This window comes from Oenanthe melanoleuca, chromosome 1 (assembly GCF_029582105.1).
Source record: "Oenanthe melanoleuca isolate GR-GAL-2019-014 chromosome 1, OMel1.0, whole genome shotgun sequence".
NCBI classification, from domain to species: Eukaryota; Metazoa; Chordata; class Aves; order Passeriformes; family Muscicapidae; genus Oenanthe; species Oenanthe melanoleuca.
In genome coordinates, this window is record NC_079333.1 from 88,959,544 (window position 1) to 88,977,187 (window position 17,644).

General features: G+C 36.4%; 1 protein-coding gene across 1 annotated transcript in view; it reads right to left on the reverse strand.

Annotated features, from left to right (window-relative positions):
- MYO16 (myosin XVI) overlaps positions 1-17,644 on the reverse strand; it is a 358,267-nt gene that overhangs the window by 147,998 nt on the left and 192,625 nt on the right. Inside the window, 4 exon segments of the mRNA XM_056502322.1 lie at positions 3,658-3,775; positions 5,612-5,717; positions 13,742-13,869; positions 16,598-16,663. Coding sequence (XP_056358297.1) covers positions 3,658-3,775; positions 5,612-5,717; positions 13,742-13,869; positions 16,598-16,663 — 418 coding nt within the window.

A 17,644-nucleotide genomic window follows, 5' to 3' on the forward strand; every position in this document is an offset into this window, starting at 1 on the left:
CTACAGAAAAAAACTAAAAAATCCAAAGCTGTATGGGAAGTAGGAAAGCACACTTGGGAAATCATGCATGTTTCTGGCTCCAGTAACTTTGCAACACATTATAAATTGAAGCAATGCAATCATGGCAGGGCTGGCCCAGACATACACTTTCTTCAGAATCAATCATTACCTGACTGTCATTCCTACATGGTAAAACAGAATAGATGAACCTAAAGGAGGATTTCCATCTTCTATTGTGCTTGTAACTGATTTCACAGTAAAACTAATCCAACCATCAATTAATTTGAAAAGAGTTCACTGTAAACCTTTAATCACATTTTTTGTGTGCAATATTCTTCACTAAGGCTTTTATAATTACCACTTCAGGTGTTTTTAACATCCATTGATTAATACAAGCAGAAAAATGTTACCAAAGGTCATCTATCATTTAACTTTAATGATGGGTAACATCACTTATTCAGATGACACAAATTAATTCAGCCCTTTCTAAGTACTTCAAGTCACCTGCACTTTAATAAGGCTAAATTCATTCCATCCAGCAGTGGGAAGAGCTGTTAAGAAAAGCCAGACTTCCAATCAGCAAGAATCAAACATCATGATAATGGTGCTAAGGATCAAAAAGAAAATTATCATGGTAGCATGCTTTTCTACAAAGTGAGATATGTTTGTTAATCTATGTGTTAAACAAAAGGGAGAAAATTAATAAAGTTCCAAATCAAAGTATGTCATTTTTGTGCAATGGTAATTGTGCTTAAAGGCACAAACAAATTTCTGCTTCCCTTGACAGCTCACTTGATCTACTCAACAGCTACACAGTCAGCAAGCAGATTCTGTATTAAAAGTGTGCCCAGTGAAATCTTTCAGGTATGCATTCTCAGAAACCACATTGCTCCTTCTCAAAAACCGTGCTGTCCTAAACACAGCTATTTTTAAAAACAAGACAACATTTGTCAGTCCATTTCAATGTAACTTAAAAAAAAAATAAAAAAAAAATCAATCCTTGCTTTTTTGGAAAGTGAAGACAGAGAAAATCAATGCATGAAAAGTAAAGCAAAAAAGATGGAGAGTAAGTGTTTCAGACTTTATTTTCTCTTCCTAAGTTTCTTGTTGAGTAATTTGAGGAAATTTATACAGGCATTCATTTTCACCTTAGGAATTATATTAATTCACCTGAAGGAAAAGAAAAAAATCAGTCTTCTACTGTTTTGCTGCATGAGTTAATAATTCTCTAGGAATTATATTATTTTTTTTGCCAGAGGATCAATCTTTGAGTTCTGAATTTATTTTAGAAACTCAGTGGAATCATTGGCCTGTAGTTTATTCTGAGTGTTTGTTCTAATATAAAACTTTTTACTACATAAAACCTCTTCAGATACCTGTACTGGCCTTGAGTAGAACCACACTGAAACTTTCCATCCTTGTTTTCAAAACATTGCAGTGAAAATACAGTTTATGCTAAAGAATGAATCAAATCTAATAACGAAAAGTATGGGGGACATTTCAGTTATTTAGTTATATTGTACTTTCTGTTGAAGAATAAACCTTGTTACAAAAGTCAGAACATTTCCAGGGGCTAAAAGAACTTCAGAATGAACCAGAAGCTGTCACAAACTTCACTGATGTCCACTCAAAATGCTTGGAGAGCCACCTTAGGCTTGCCCTGCATACTTTGCATGTCCCTCCCTTAGCACATTGTTCCAATCTCCTCCTGTAATATCTCTCTGTGGAGGAATTTAAACCACCTATTTAAATTACTCATTTATGTTTAAACAGTGCAAGACAGTAAATACTGCTGCAAATGTTCTTGCAAATAAATACAGAGTACACCTGGGTGAATTTAAACCTGCCAAAGACAACATGCAGGATTCTTTTCTCATTTATGGTGATCTAAACCTGTGACTATTTCACTCACATGTGATGCTTAGCAGTGGCTGAGAAAAGGCAACATCTACCACTCAAATCAAACAGCAAGAACAATTGCACATTTCAGAAATATAAAACACACCTCTACTGCTGTAGTAAGGCTTGCTCTGTTGACAGTAAATTATGTAACTTTTGGCTACCTTAGATTTGGTAAAAATAACTGATCCAATTCCTAAAAAACTGGGGAATAGCAGGGTAGATAAGTAATTTATTTATATTTGTTAATTGACCTGACTACCCCTATATTTTCTCATTTGATGTCTATGGCCTGAGAATCATAAAAACACAGAATTACTGTGCCAGAAGACTGACACAAGAACCTGGTTAACTGATCCTGTCACAGAAAATAGTTTTGAATTAAACTGGCAGTTCTGAGTAAAGCTGTTCATAAACCCACATCCCTGAAAAAACATATACTCAAAATAAAAAATATACTCAAATTAAATATGTTACAATACAAAGGCTCTATAAAATTTTAGCTTTAGGGACTGAGGTTTATTTTTACAAACTGAACTGAGATGCTCTTCAGTCCATGCTAATGTACGTTTAATTTTGCATTCCTCCTACAAGAGTTTATAAATGAAAAAAAAAAATCACACATTTTTAGTTTTGCATTTCCTTTACAATTATCCTACATTCATTATAAAACAAGCCAGAAAAAAAGTGTTAGTAATTTCCCATGCAGTGACACTTCCCGTGAAGAAACTATCATATTTGCTATAGTGAACTGTCTCAAGAAAATGTAACTGGAAATATTTCCAAAGAATTTTTTTAGGAAACTCTTCAGAAACCATAAACACATTTAAAATTATATTTAAAAAAAAAAAAAAAAAAAGTAGATTTGTAAATGCTTATCTAAGAGAATCTAATTTATTTGGAACACAAGTGTATCTTGCCATCCAGGTTCTCCATCCAGGAAGAGTGCAAGCAGGAAAATGTCTGTGTGTAGTTATTTCTGCAGACATACCTTGCCTTGACAGTGAGTAGCTTTATGATGACCTATGGGGACCTATATGGAAGCTCTCTCTGAGTGCTTTTGAACAGCAGTGTTTTCAGAATCAAACTGAAAGTTTGCTCAGTTTTCTTGTATTTATTTTTTCCCCACTAAGGAATGCTTACTAGGGATTAGAAGATTCACTCTGAAAGCAGGAACTAATCTTACACTATCTTGCCTCTAAGAAGAATAAACAACAATATGATTCCTAGTTGTTTTAAAAGAAGCTCTAATCTGTAATAAATTACTTCTAAATTCAGTATTACAGAATATACTTGTTGTTTTTGTTTGGTTGGTTATTTTTTTACTAAACAATTTATATAAATCACTAATTTAAGGGATACTTAAAAGACCCAATAAAATATCAGGTGAAAATACACAACAATTTAATCCATTTTTTACTCTTACTTCACAGTGTTGCACTACACAGCTCTCTCAGTTTGTTGATCTGTGAAATGAAAGGAAGAGTGACCTCCTGGGAAATAAGAGGAATCACTGGTGTCAACTTGTTTCTTGTCTTTTCCTGCCACCTTGTGGTTGCTCAGAACAGGGCACTGCTCACTCCTGCCAAGTGATCAATCCACTCACTATGAAAATTGCTCCTCTGACACTCCCTAACCCTCCTTGCCTCTTCCATGTACCTTGATGCCCTTGCTGTCCATTCTGTGCATGGCACACTGGGATCTCTGATCCAACACCTTGTGCATGATATCAAAATTTACAGATTTAATGACACTTACCTGCAATTAATGATTTTTTTCTCTCACAAAACTGTAGTTCAAAATACTTTATAAAACAGCTGGAAAAATCATTTAAGGGTGTTTTAGCATGTCCAAGGGCCTCCAAGATACAGTTGACCTGCAATACAATAGTAAAGAAGAAATGAGAGAGGAAATAAACAGGAAGATATTTCAAGAAACATCAGTGAGGTTGGCTTGTGATTAATAAATGGGGGGAAAAAACAGAACAATTTTTCATCTTGGAATTTAAAAAAATACCTGGTTGGTTTCTTTCCAAAATGCAAATTAAAGTAAGACTGCTCAAAATAAATATATTCCAAAAAAAGCAATGTCAGAATAGTGCAAGTTGTCAGTGAAAGGTTCATGTGTGAGCTGTGTCCTCACTAGTAGTTTGGATATGAGTGACTCTTGGAGCTGGCACACTTAGCAAAAATATTAAAATCTTTGAAGACAGCTCATGAAGATAGAGTCAGTCAATACTAATAACCCAACAAAGGAATTTACAAGTTTTATATAATGTCAGAAATGGCAAAAATTATTAATTTTAAATAAAATTATTTCAGAATTATACAGTGAAAAACTGAGAAAAAAAAACAGATTCAGACTTTTTTATGGTCTGTTTCACCAATGCATTTCCATGTTGCATTTTCATGGTCACAGCCATTGCATTTACTTTTTTGTGTATAACTGGTTGCTTACACCTCTTACACTCTGACTGATTCCCTTCAGAATTTTCCTCTGTGCATCCTTAAAGTTGATTGCAGTGTGGTGCATATACACTGCTGCTCTGACATCTGTCTTTTCAGAAAGCTGGATGAACTAGCTGGGGAGGGAAGAGGTCTGTGGAAGGGCACAGAAGCTCTAAAACTTACACCATTCACAATTATTAATTAAACCATCTGTCTGGGCAGTAGGTGGCAGCAGAAAACTAGTCAGCCTAGTTTTGGTTCCAGCTCCACTCCAGTAATTTTGTTTAGGATGTATTTGCTCTTTAGACTAATTCAGCACTTGCTTTAACCTGTACAACTTTATTAATTTAATGGTGCTATGCATAACTGCAGCAGGAATGAATCTAGACAACTGTTTTCATTAAGGCACCTTAAAAAGAAACTAAATTAGAATCTCTATTCACTATGGATGAGGTCTGATATATTTACCATCTAGAGTCAGATATCCCACCTAAGCTAGTTTTAAAGGCTCTTTCTATAACCAAAATTTGATAATGCTCTTCCACCTCCATTAAGACCCATTGATGGCTGTCTCTGGCTTGAGATCTCAGATGAGAAGTTTCATCAGGAAAAGTAATTTTTTTAAAAGAATTTGAATTGGCAATCCAGGGTTCAGCATAATTTAAAATGTCAGCATGAACCTTTATAGGAAATTAAATATGGGTATATGGAAAAAACCTATTTTGGAAATTCAACATGAGTGAACAAATATTCAGAACTCTTACCTATACCTTAAATATATTTAGTACACAAATATTGAGCCATATAACTTCGTTCAATCCTCGCAGTTTTCCTGCAAGTTTACAGTTCCTGTTTTTTGCATACTATTACTTCAGATATCTCAACACTTCTTATACTGTCCAGTGAAGCATCACTACACCATACAAATCAATTTATTTACTGAAGGCAATTAATTTAATGTTTAAGAAAGAGTTCCTTATCACAGAAATGTTTCCCATTCACTGCAACAGTGAATTTCAAAGTCACCAAAACATAGAAACAAAACTGCCTCTACTTTGGAGATTTTTCTTATCACAACAGTGTAAGTTTAAACCTGTTCCCATTCATGGAAAGAAAAACAACTTCCTTTGACTTCAAAGGTGAGAACAAGCCATTTATGAATTTCTACAGAGCTGACACTTTTTTCCCTACAGTTTAAATATCTCTGCCTACCCAAGAGACCAAGGTTTTGCTTCATTCCACTCAGTGACTGGAATGCTACTTACATGTTTTATCTTTGTATCAAAGGTATTTCTGCTGCAGCTGGCTCTGCAAGTGAGGTGTTTCACTATCTGTTTGCAGGCTTCAGTCTTCCCAGAACCACTTTCTCCACTGCAAGATGACAGGCAAGGAAGAGAGGGAGGAATCATTGTTAGTTCCACAATTGAAATGTTATTTATATTCTCTGCTAGCTTTGTTTGAATGGATTTAAGATACCTCCATCAAACTTTCATTTCAAATAACAGAAGGTTTATGGATGACAAATAAAGAACAGAACACAGGAGACTGACTGACTGACTGCCTGTGTACGTGAACACTGTCAGAGCTGTCAAGATACATTGTCTTGTACCACAGGTCAGACCAATCAAATCTGATGCTTTCAAGCCTTTTTGAAAGTATTTACAGTACAGATTTTGTGTTTTCCTTTATCTTTTGTCCAGCAAAGAAGGTCACTAATCCTGCCTGGTTCTCTTTGCAGATGGGAAAATTACTGCTGTGGCAATAATGGGGAATTAGAAGAAATGGAAAGTGAAGAATGGAAAGAAAATACAAAAGGAGCAGGAAGGAAAAGAAAAAGTTGATTGGTTTTACACTTGCCCAGATTCTGCAATACACTCTGACTTTAGTGCTTGTATCTAGATCACTGAGATTTACTGTTTGTGATGTGCAATAAATGTTCAAATGAATGAGAATTTCTGACAGGGAAGGTGGCCAAAGTAAACAAGTAAAAAGCAATAGAATGACGAAGGTGGAAAGAAACAATGGAAAATGGTGGGATGCAGGAAGGAAGCAAAATCAATTATACACTTTAAGCCTGGAGAATGAAGGAAAAGGAAAGAAGAGACAGAAAGGAAGAAGTTAGTGAAGCCTGATTAAGAAATTAATGTAAGAATTATAAGCCATTTTCTTTACAGACAACCAAACCAAATAAAATGTAATTTGATGCTCCTCCTCCATTTATTCACTTGACCAAAATTAAAGGGCTGTTTCTACAAAAACCAGTTAGATTTCTCACAATTACGACATATGTGATGGCTGATCAGTCTGTTACCTGTGTATTTTATTTTCTGAAAAGGAGAAGGCAGCAAGTACAGTATCTGTCTGGCCACTGCTTTATCTATTCAAATATCACTTCAAAGGAGAATTAAATCAATTAAAAACGAAGAAACACAACAGGGAAGGACAAAAAAATAACTTTATACTTGGATAGCTGCATCATTTAATCTCATTCAATTGTCATGAACATACATGCAACTTATTAAAATATCTCATTTTTTCCTGGTAACTTTAGTCTTAATGTGACAAGACAGATCTTGTCATTACTATATATGATGTGTCAGACTGCTTTTGTCTATGTTGTCCATGTTTCTGTAACAAGGTGGAGGCTAACACTGGACTTCAAACTCCTATTGGCATCAGTAGGTTTATGGTCCAAGACTGCAATGGTTTGCAACCTGGCTACGTGGCGATTTATCTGATGAAATTCATCCACGGCTTCTGAGGGAGCTGGAAGATGATAAGCCAGTTCATAATTTTTGAAAAACTGTGGCAGCCAGGTGAAGTCCCTTTTGTCTAGAAAAAGGCAAATATTAACATCTATATTTTAAAAAGGAAAGCAGAAGACACAGGGAACTACAGATCAATCAGTCTGTATTCTATTTCAGGGCAACAGCCAGTGGACAGGAGCAGAGCAACTCACACTGACTACCCTGAACTTATGTAAAGTGTTTGAGACTGTCCTGCACAACATCCTTGTCTCTAAATTGGAGAGACACAGGTCTGATGGATGGAGCCTTTGGTGGATAAAGAATTGACTGGATCACCACACACAAAGAGTGGTGCTGCCCATCTCCTTGTCCCCATGGAGACCAGAGATGAGTGGTGTCCTCAGGGTCAGCATCTTTGTCAGTGACACAGGCAGTAGAAGTGAGTGCACCCTGATCAAGCTGGCTGATGACACCAAGCTGTGGGGTGACATCTCAGGCTGGAGGGGAGGGATGCCATCCGGAGACCTTAACATGCTTGAGAGGTGGCTGATGCAAACCTCATGAAGTTCAGCAAAGCCAAGGGCGAGGTCCTGCACCTGGGTAGTGGACACCTACAGACTGGGCAGAGAAGTGACTGACAGCAGCCCTGAGCAGAAAGACTTGGGAGTGATGGTCAAAAAATTCACCATGAGTGACTCCTGGGCTACACCCAAAGCAGCACAGCCAGCTGGTTAAAGGAGGCAATTGCCTCCCTCCACTCTTGTGAAAACTACATCCAGCTCTGATGTCCCAACATAAGAATATTGAATTGTTGGAGCAAGTCCAGGGGAGCATCAAGAAGTTGGTAAGAGGACTGGAGCACCTCCTCCATAGAGACAGGCTGAGAAAGTTGTGGCTGTTCAGCCTGGAGAAGAGATTCTGAAAGGAACCTATGGAGGAAACAATAGGGGACTCTCAGTGGGCAACTGTAGTGACAGGACAAGAAATAATGGTACAAACCAAAAGAGGAAATTGAGGTGAGATGTTAGGAAGAAATCTTTTACTGTGAAGGTGGTAGACACTGGATAAGATTGCCCAAAGAGTTGTGGGTTCCCCATCCCTGGAGGTGTTCCAGGCCAGGTTGGAAAAGGCCTTGGGAAACCTGGTTTAGGGGGAGGTGTCCCTGCCCATAGCAGCAATGTTTGGGACCAGATGAACTTTAAGGTCAACCAACTCTTCACAGTCTATGATTCTATGTAATCTGAAGATCTCAACTAATGGGAAAAGAAATTGTGTAATGTCAAGATGGTCACTGTCACAACTAATATGAAATTAGCAACTCTCCAGAAATGACAAGGTTCTCCTTAAGTGCACTATCCTTTGATCAGGTTTCCAGCTTCTGACTTTCTGAAAGAGTTTAAAGAGTCAAATGGTACTTGATGTCACCTTACAAAATATGCATCTCTGCCCTTTTAATCATGACTTCATTCTCCAAACACTAGCTGCACCATGCTGCCTCTGCTCTTAAGATCCAGCATTAGCCTTCTGCCCCTATAATGGCAATCTCCAAATTCCATGTTTCTTTGTCTGTTGTCACTAACAGAAATAGAGAAAATTTGAAACAGGACATTAGTCCTGTGATATTCCTCCCTTACAGACATTTCACAGTCTTACTCTTACTCACATGGGCCAGGTCACCAGCAACTGTGTGTCATGATGATGAAATAGTTTTGTCCCTCCACGACATACTTAATCCAAAATCACAGCTGCAACCTGCTATCACTATACCACAGGTTACCAAAAGGATTAGCAACAGTAGCTCTTCAGTTATTTCAGCTGTTAAGGGACTTCTCTGAAATTAAAACATCTCTGATGTCTACTACAGTCGCTCACAGTTACAGTCATCATGCTGTTGAACAAAAGTGCTCATTTATGTTTGATAATCATATCTAATTCATAACTTTTAAGAGCTCACAGCTTATCCAATGTGTACTGCCCTTTATATACAGCAGATAAATATTTGTATGATTCTGACAGCTATTTAAGACTTGATATTTAACAAATTGTTGTAACCTTTTATTGTTACAGGCTCAACCTCATCTGCCAAAACCAGTCTCTTCCACAGAAAGTTTTTCCAGGATTCAAAAGTCTTTCTCACAACTGGAGAAACTAAGGGTGGGAAGAAGGGATACTAAAAGAACAGTTGATATGCTTTTGATCCTTTTCAAGAATTACAAAGCAGGCATGTAACTTAAAATTAAAACTAAAAAAAATACTTTCTTAAACAAAGGAACTGAACTTTTCACCATGAGTTTGCCCCCTTAAGCATTCATTTGCTTCAGTTTAATATAATGCTATGTTTGTTTCTCACTGCAAGACAAATGTGGCCCAGGTAACACAGGACCATGCAAACAAGTACAAAGTGGACAGTTTCTGTCCATTCTTGAATATTCTTTCTTAAGATTCATGTTTTCTGAACATTGCAGTAAAATAGCTGCAAAGATTTGACATGCTTGCCTCGACTGTTAATTTTACAATCCTGCCACAGGAGCTTTTTGATCAAAGTGGTTGCTAGATTACTATTCAGGGCTTCAAAAATCACCGGAGCACAGTTGCTGAAAGAGAGACACCACATGACTCACTTTTTCTGTACATTTCAATGGGTTATATTCACTTCTAGTGAAATCCAGACTGAACCTCTGAGAAAGAAATGCTGTTAGAAAAAGTTTTAATTGCTGACATTTAATTGTAAATATTCCATTATTTGGAATATTTGAGGCAATTTAACAATGAAAAAGTAATTTGGTAACTTGTACAAGATCCATTTCATTTCAGGTTGGCTAAAGTTTTTTGCAATGTCACCATTATCTGCAATATTTTTGCTCTAGTAATTTAATGCTTCTTAGAGGACAATTCCAGTTTCTCTTTTAAATCATTGTTTCATCACTATATTTTCAAAATATGATTTACAATATGAATGTTGGTCTCTTAGAACTTTTGTTTGGACTGCCATATCAAGGTTTAGGTTAGGTTAACATTGAAGTGAAAAAGCATTCTTCTGCACTAATATTTACTTAGAAGGCAACATGGAACAGACAAAGAAGGATTATTTCACTGATAAAAAAGGTGAAATTAGAAACAGTGTATTCTAAAGGAAAGGAAAATTAATGGAAAACCTGAAATTCTATGCTCACATAGGGCTTTAGGCAAGTCCATGAAGTTTTCTCACTTTATTCCTCCTTTGGCTTTCCAGCTTTTGTTTATAACTAGCTGACTTTATACATTTTTTAAACACAACCTTAATTACAGCTCTAATATTTCTATCTTCAAATACTATGAATAATTTAAAAAAAAAACAACTTCTGTTTTGAAATAATAATACTACTAATAAAATCTAAGTTTGTAAGGAAAAAGACCAATTGAAAGTGTGAAAATACGAAGTCATGTGAAGCAAAGAACACGAAATGTAATGCACCCAGGGGAACTAAAGAAGCTACATCTGTTAAATGCACAGCATTTGGGTTATCATCCAGCTCTTTTGCTTTTTTGTGCAGGTCTAGCTGGGCTGCTGGTGCTCCTGAGGCTGGAGAGCTCCGTGGGGAGCCTGTGCTGGACATCCACATGAACTGCCAGGCTGTGGAGAGCTGGGGCTGGAGCTCCACCTGCCTTTGTTGTGACTCCCCAAACCACAGAGCCTGTGTGGGCACCCCAGCTCTGAGGCCACCACTGCTGCTAGTGCCAAGTTCAGAAGTTACTGCGTGGACAGGGACTTAGAGACAGACAGAACCATCACATGGCAGCAGTGAAACAAGGAAGCACAGGTAAAAGAGTCAGAAACAGCCAACCAGGCAATCTTTAAGAATTACTTCCTGCAAGCACAGAGAAGTACCTGCTTATCCCCAGTTTCTGCATATTAGGCAGGTTTGTCTATACCTTTATGATTTCAGAACATTGGATCATTCCTGGATCATTACAGCAACAACCCCATCAAAAAGAAATTCTATAAATCATCTGTTTAGGGAAAATATGACAAAACACAAAATGTAAGGAGCAATATACCTGTCATTTCAGATGGTATAAATGACAAGGTTTTATTTTTTGTGCTTAATTTTAAATTCTGACCAAAAGTACCACACTAAGAAGTGCAGGAATACTTAACCAAAAAACGTTTCTCCTGCAGTACTTGACCTATAATCAGAAATGATGGAAAACTGCTGACAGAATGTGTTCATGTAAGATTTCCACCAGATTTGAAGGAAGAGAGGTGCGCTGTTCTGCAAAAACTTTTTAAATCAATCTCTTATTGTACATTACAGTGACCATTACTACATCAAATTCCCATTAATAGAGTAAGACATATCCAGGGAAGAGTGACTAAATTCGCACACTTTTGGGGGTCAGAATAATTTATTTCTCCTCCATTTTCAGAGTATGTTCCTGAGACATTGATTCTTGTTCCCAGTGACTGAGGTTTCTAGATTTGAAACAAATATGTGCAAGCAAATATGTTAAATACAAAAGAATGAGTTTTGTATTATCAGTAATGTTATCTGTAAGTGATCAATCTTTCATGTTGGTTGGAAATGATATTTCTAAAATTAAGCTAAATTGGACAGTGTATTTCTAAACAATGTTTTAATACAAATCTGTAACTGTACTAGAGCAGCCCACTGCATTTAAAATACATAGATTTATGCTTTCAAAAAATGAATGTTAAATTGAGCAGAATGCTTTTGGTGATGCTAAACTGAGGAAATCCAAAACTTTCAATGTATTCCACTGTAAAATGCAAGGACTTCTCTCCATTCCAGATTATTTGGCTTAAAAATGTGATTTGTATCACAATGGTATCATTGGATATTGGCACTCCTGGCTGTTAACAGCCAGACCTTTTCATTTTATGTATTCATTATGACTTTTGACTAACAGAATTAGCCATCAGCATGCCATAAATCTTTGGTTTGATTTACTAAGGATCCTTAGCTTTTAACAGTACTATATTTATGCTCCCCAGACAGCTCTTTACTTATCTTGTCAGTGCTTAATGTATTTTCATCTCCTGAAAAGCAGGAGCAAAATGCAGTCAGAGGAAGCTAATTATGAAAAGTCCACCTACTGGCTATTTAAGAGCATAATAACATTACTTTATTCTGTAATTTCCATTAGAAGTTTATATGAAGACTGCTCTTGGTGTAGAGCATACATGAGAAAAGCTGGCTTGCTACAAACTGAAAATAATTGCAAATAACTGATAGTAAGTTCTTCAGTGATTTGGCCAAATGTTTTCTTGTTGTAAAATGCTCTGTTTCAGTGAGTGAACTTTTGATGAGATGTGAAGTGACCAGGGAAAAAAATATTGTAAAATGGTCACAAGTTTTGCCACGTCTCAAGTCCTGTGTCCATTTTTGGTCTCCTCACTTCAAGAAAGTACATTCAGGTGCTGGAGGGAGTCCAGAGAAGGGCAACAGAGCTGGGCAAGGGTTTGGAGCACAAGTCCTGTGAAGAACAGCTGAGGGAGCTGGGGTTGTTTTCTGGAGGAAAGGAGGCTCAGGGGAGATCTGATCTCTGTCTGAAAGGAGGCTGCAGCCAGGTGGGGATCAGCATCTTCTCCCAGACAACCAGTGACAAAACAAGAGAAAACGACCTCAAGCTGCACCAGGAGAGGTTTGGGTCGGACATCAGGAGGAATCTCTTCTCAGGAAGGGTGATGATACATTGGAATGGGCTGCTCAGGGAGGCAGTGGAGTCACCATCCCTGGAGATGTTCAAGAAATGACTGGACACAGCACTCAATGCCATGGTCTAGCTGACAAGGTGGTGTTCAGTCAAAAGCTGGACTTGATGACCCCAAAGGTCTTTAGCAATTCCATTGATTCTATAATGCCATGGAGGATACTAAGATTAAAGATTCAGAAGTTATGAAAGTAAGTAATGTGTGAAAAGATAGAAAGATGATAAGACTGAGCAACAAATTTCTTTGACTGAGTACATCAAATTCACCAGATTCACTGCTTTCAGAGAGTTTGAGAAAAGGAGGATTAATAGATTTGGGGATTAAAAAAATCCTACTGAATGTCAATTTTCACCATTATAAAACCAGCATATTTGGCAGAATTTTTTTTCACAGATTACTAATATATTTACTCCCAGTCTTGGAGTTATTTATCATTGAAACAACACCGTGAAGAAATGTTAAAGACTAAATGCCATTTTAAAGTTCACTTTGAGCTTGGAGAGCTAAAGAACAACTCATGGTCACACAAACACATGAGGCTGAGTGCAAGCTCCAGTACAGGCACCTTACCACAGAGACTTATAATTTAGTCAAGGACTTATCATTTTTATTGTCAATACATTCTATTTCTAATCCTGATTCATGTAATACTAGCAAACATACACAGCAGTTTTGAATTCTTTACCATTAATTCTTGCTCCTAATTAGATGCAGCTACATGAAGTAGCAATTGCCCAAGAGAATTTATGAACTTGAGATATAATTAAACCTTTTCCATTTCTATTTTGCTCTAATGTATGATACAGAGATCAGTACACAGGAAAAAAAAAACAGTTAGAGGAAAAAATAAAATGGAAATCTCAACTGCTGAGGCCCAAGGGAAACAGCTGAAAGGCAGGAGGTACAAATTAATTAATAGAAAGATAAATTTTCACCTGAGGATAAAGCACTGGGGACGCTGCTCCTGGAATAGCATGTGGTAAGCTCTTTCAGCACAGGAAAATATATGTGGGGGAAGTGAGGAACACAGTTTTCCAGAGTTACTTAAATAAAGCTGGGTGACCTGAAAAATTGTAGAAAATTAAAATTATAAATACATTTCAAAACAATTATGTTTCACCCCCTTAATCTTGGGTCTTTTGTAAAGTTTTCTAAGTATTATGAGCAGAATCTCACTATGTATAGAAGTGATACCTTTACAATAACTATGAAGATCTTAATTACAGAAAATAGAGCTTTAAACACAGAAGGTCTAATTAAGATACAAAAATTAAACATAACTAGAGGACTTAACAGTATGGTTTGTGCACTAGTAAGTTACTTTTTAATATCTTACATTTATAGCTTTTCGATGTCTTGACTCGAAAATTTCCAAAATGAAATATGAACATCCCATGAAAAGTTAAAATTTAAATCAATGGAATAAGCTGTAAACTAATTAATGTATTACATGACAGAGCAGTCTCCCACAACAAATGCTCTCTCTGCAATATGGAATAACTCCTGACACATATAGCTGGCAACATATACTATCCTCAAAGCCTGAGTAAATCCAATTATCTGTTAGAGAAACCAGTTTTTTGGGTTTTTTTGAGGGTGTCTTGATGTATCACCCCTATCTTATTTATTTAGATATTAAACTATTCAATCTTGGGGTATCTACATTCACTGTAGCTGAATGAATCCTCCATGATATATTCTCAGTCAGGATTTAACAGCTACCAGACAAAAAATAAAATATTAAATCCACACCAATCATTTCAGAAATCATTTCAGAATGTCACAAATGAAAGGAAAAATCTTCACACAAGTATGCTCAATGCAAAATGTTGCAAGTTTACATTTTTCTCACATGAACTTCAAGAATATATTTGTCCTAATCGGGCACAAGTAAATTCTGGAGGAAGGTAACAAAGCAGCATGACCACAACTCAAGCACTTCTACAGTCACTAATACACCTTCAAAGTTGTACTTGCATGTTCCTTGTATAATGCTATTATAATGTGTATATAATACACATATATATATATATATATATATATATATATATATAATGTGCAGTGTATTTCCATTTAAAAATGCAATAATATTAGCATCTGGCAATTGCATTGAATTTAATAAGAAGCAAAGTATATCAGTGTCCACTAATGTGTGATTTTTTTTATGTCATCTCAGAGTGAATAATTGCTTATAAAATATTTATTTGAGTAGTATTCTATTGAAACAAAGTGTGGGTGGTCAGTGCACAATAATAAAATTGTTTGTTGAGAAGTTATATACAGTATTTTTAAAACAAAGGAAAAAATGTCGCTGTTATTAAAAGATATATATGATAATATTTTCATTGCTTCATCCTTGTTTTAAAAATAGTATCATGATCAATATGTGTTTCCACTCCTTTTCTTTTTGACAGCTATCAAACTTCATACCTGAAACAAAAATGCTGACTAATGAGCCACATCATATAGCATGTCAGCATTTAGTGAGGAATTGACATCATCATTTGTTATTACTTTAATACATAGACCATCTAACACTTGGAGACTTTAACACACTATCAGCTAAGCTGCTGCAGTGTACTGGAGCATTTAGAAAACAAAGTGGTTTTACAACTGTGGTTTCTTGATCATCTGGGAAATACCTGCACAATGCACAACAGTGTGCAGATTACAGTGATGAAGTGAACACAATTATTATCCAAGGTGACCCAAACAATTACAGGACAAAAAGTATCTCATTATGAACTTAATTAAACAGATCTATCACAGAGAAGTAAAGATGCAGCACACATTCAGGAAACATTTTAATACATAAATTCTTTCTCTTTACAGTTCTCTCTTGGTGCACAAAATCATGTATCTAACATAAAATACATAGTGACAAGAAAAAATACCATCAAAACCTTGGGGATGATGGATGATTTCCATTTCTAGAAATAAATTCTGACTCCCTCAGGATCAGCTCAGGATCTGCTGCTCCTACCATGAATGTCACAGTGTTTCATTCTCTGAGATTTACTATTACACACAACACAGCAAACAGTCACAAATTACAATTTGCTTACCAAATGTTTAACCCTTTTTAATTCCTGTAAGTTAAACAGACATATTTGAACGTTCCCTACCAGGGAGGCTGAGCTCTGTGATCTCAGTGCATCAATGAGAAGGTAAGAGGGAGGAATAAATTAACAGTTATAACTAACACTGTGTCTCTAAAATGTCTGGGTGAAGAGGAAGGAGACAAAACACTTGAATGTTTTCACACACCTCAATCCCCCTTGCCCAAACACTGCCTGTGCCCAGCACCAGCCACCTCCCTATGCCAGACCCAGGGCAGTGCTCAGCCCATGCTGCACAGTGTCACCCAGACCTGGTGCAGAGCACAGACAGACATCCTGAGCCTTTGGGCACCACCCAAGGTTCTCATCTCCATAACCATGTTCTGGGCAAGGGGGTGTGAACTCGAATAACCACTGTATGAAGTATGCATCTATTTCTGTAAGTTTGACTGTGGCAGAAACCACCAAGGTCATCAGGAACTATTTTTAAACAACCAAAAGAGCTCCTGCTCATTCAAAGCATTATCAAGATGGCTATTTTGCCACTAAGACACATAAAAAATAGTTGAATCTTGGAAAAAGTTTTTAAGGTTTTGCTAAAATACTAAAACTAATATGTTCCCTACACTAAATAGGCATATACATTAATTAATTTCAGGAGTTTGGCTGGTTAAGTAAACTATATGAAGTGTGAAAAAATAATGTGCAAACTTTTAAAAAGAGAATGCTTACCATGGTAGAATAAATAGGAAGTTCTTTAAAAGGGTTAACAAGCAACAGTATATCACCAATGTAGGTCTGAAAAAAAGAAGATATAATTGCTTTATTAAGTATTAAATTGAATTTTTAAGGATGCTAATGGCTTTCTTCCAAAAAGAACTCAGCAAAACCTCTTAAATCTAGCGAATAACATGCTAAACATAATTAATGAATTCTGAGCTTTTAACTCCATGGTCTGAATTTGAGATCTAAATTTACATTTAGAACAGAATTAATTAGTATTTTTGTAATAAAGCTGAATTCTTCATAACTGAAAATTATTCAGAGAAAAATGGCACTACATATATTATCAGTAGGTTATCTGGAAGTTAATTTGTAACTTACCACTTGCTAAACTACAAAAATGTCACAGAATCACGGAAGCTGCAGAGTTGGAAGGGACCCACACGGCTCATCAAGTCTAACTCCTGGCATGCCTACCACATAATCAAGCTTCTCAAGTGATTTTTTTATGGAATAGATGACACAATTTAGAAATGCTATACTGGTTATCCAGAGCCAATACATTAAAATATGTTGCTTGTGTGGCAAGCTGGAGGAGTTGACACATATATAAGTTTTATGCAAATAATATTTGTGTATAGCAACATATGAGCATGCATCTAGAAAAACTATCCTGACCATACCAGAAAGAGTAGGCCATCTAATGATTGCATGTTTGCAAGATTTTACTATTTCATATTTGGGGCTATTGATGGATGAGAAGATGAACATGAGCCAGCACAGTGCTCTTGGTGGCCAGTGAGGACTTTGGCTTGGAATTGGAGCCCAAGGACTTTTCCTTCTAAGTCTAAGAACCAAGTCAAGATGAAAGCATCTTCAGCACTGATGCTGTACCAAAGCACAGTGGCTGCCGTGGAGCAGAATATTAGTGATTGTTGGCTACAAATTCTAAGCTAGGAGAATTCCAGAGTAGAAGATCCTTTCAGGTGAGATCTTCAGTATCTTAAAATAAAATACTTTCTCTGTGGATCTTCATGAATTCTGTTTAAGTTATCT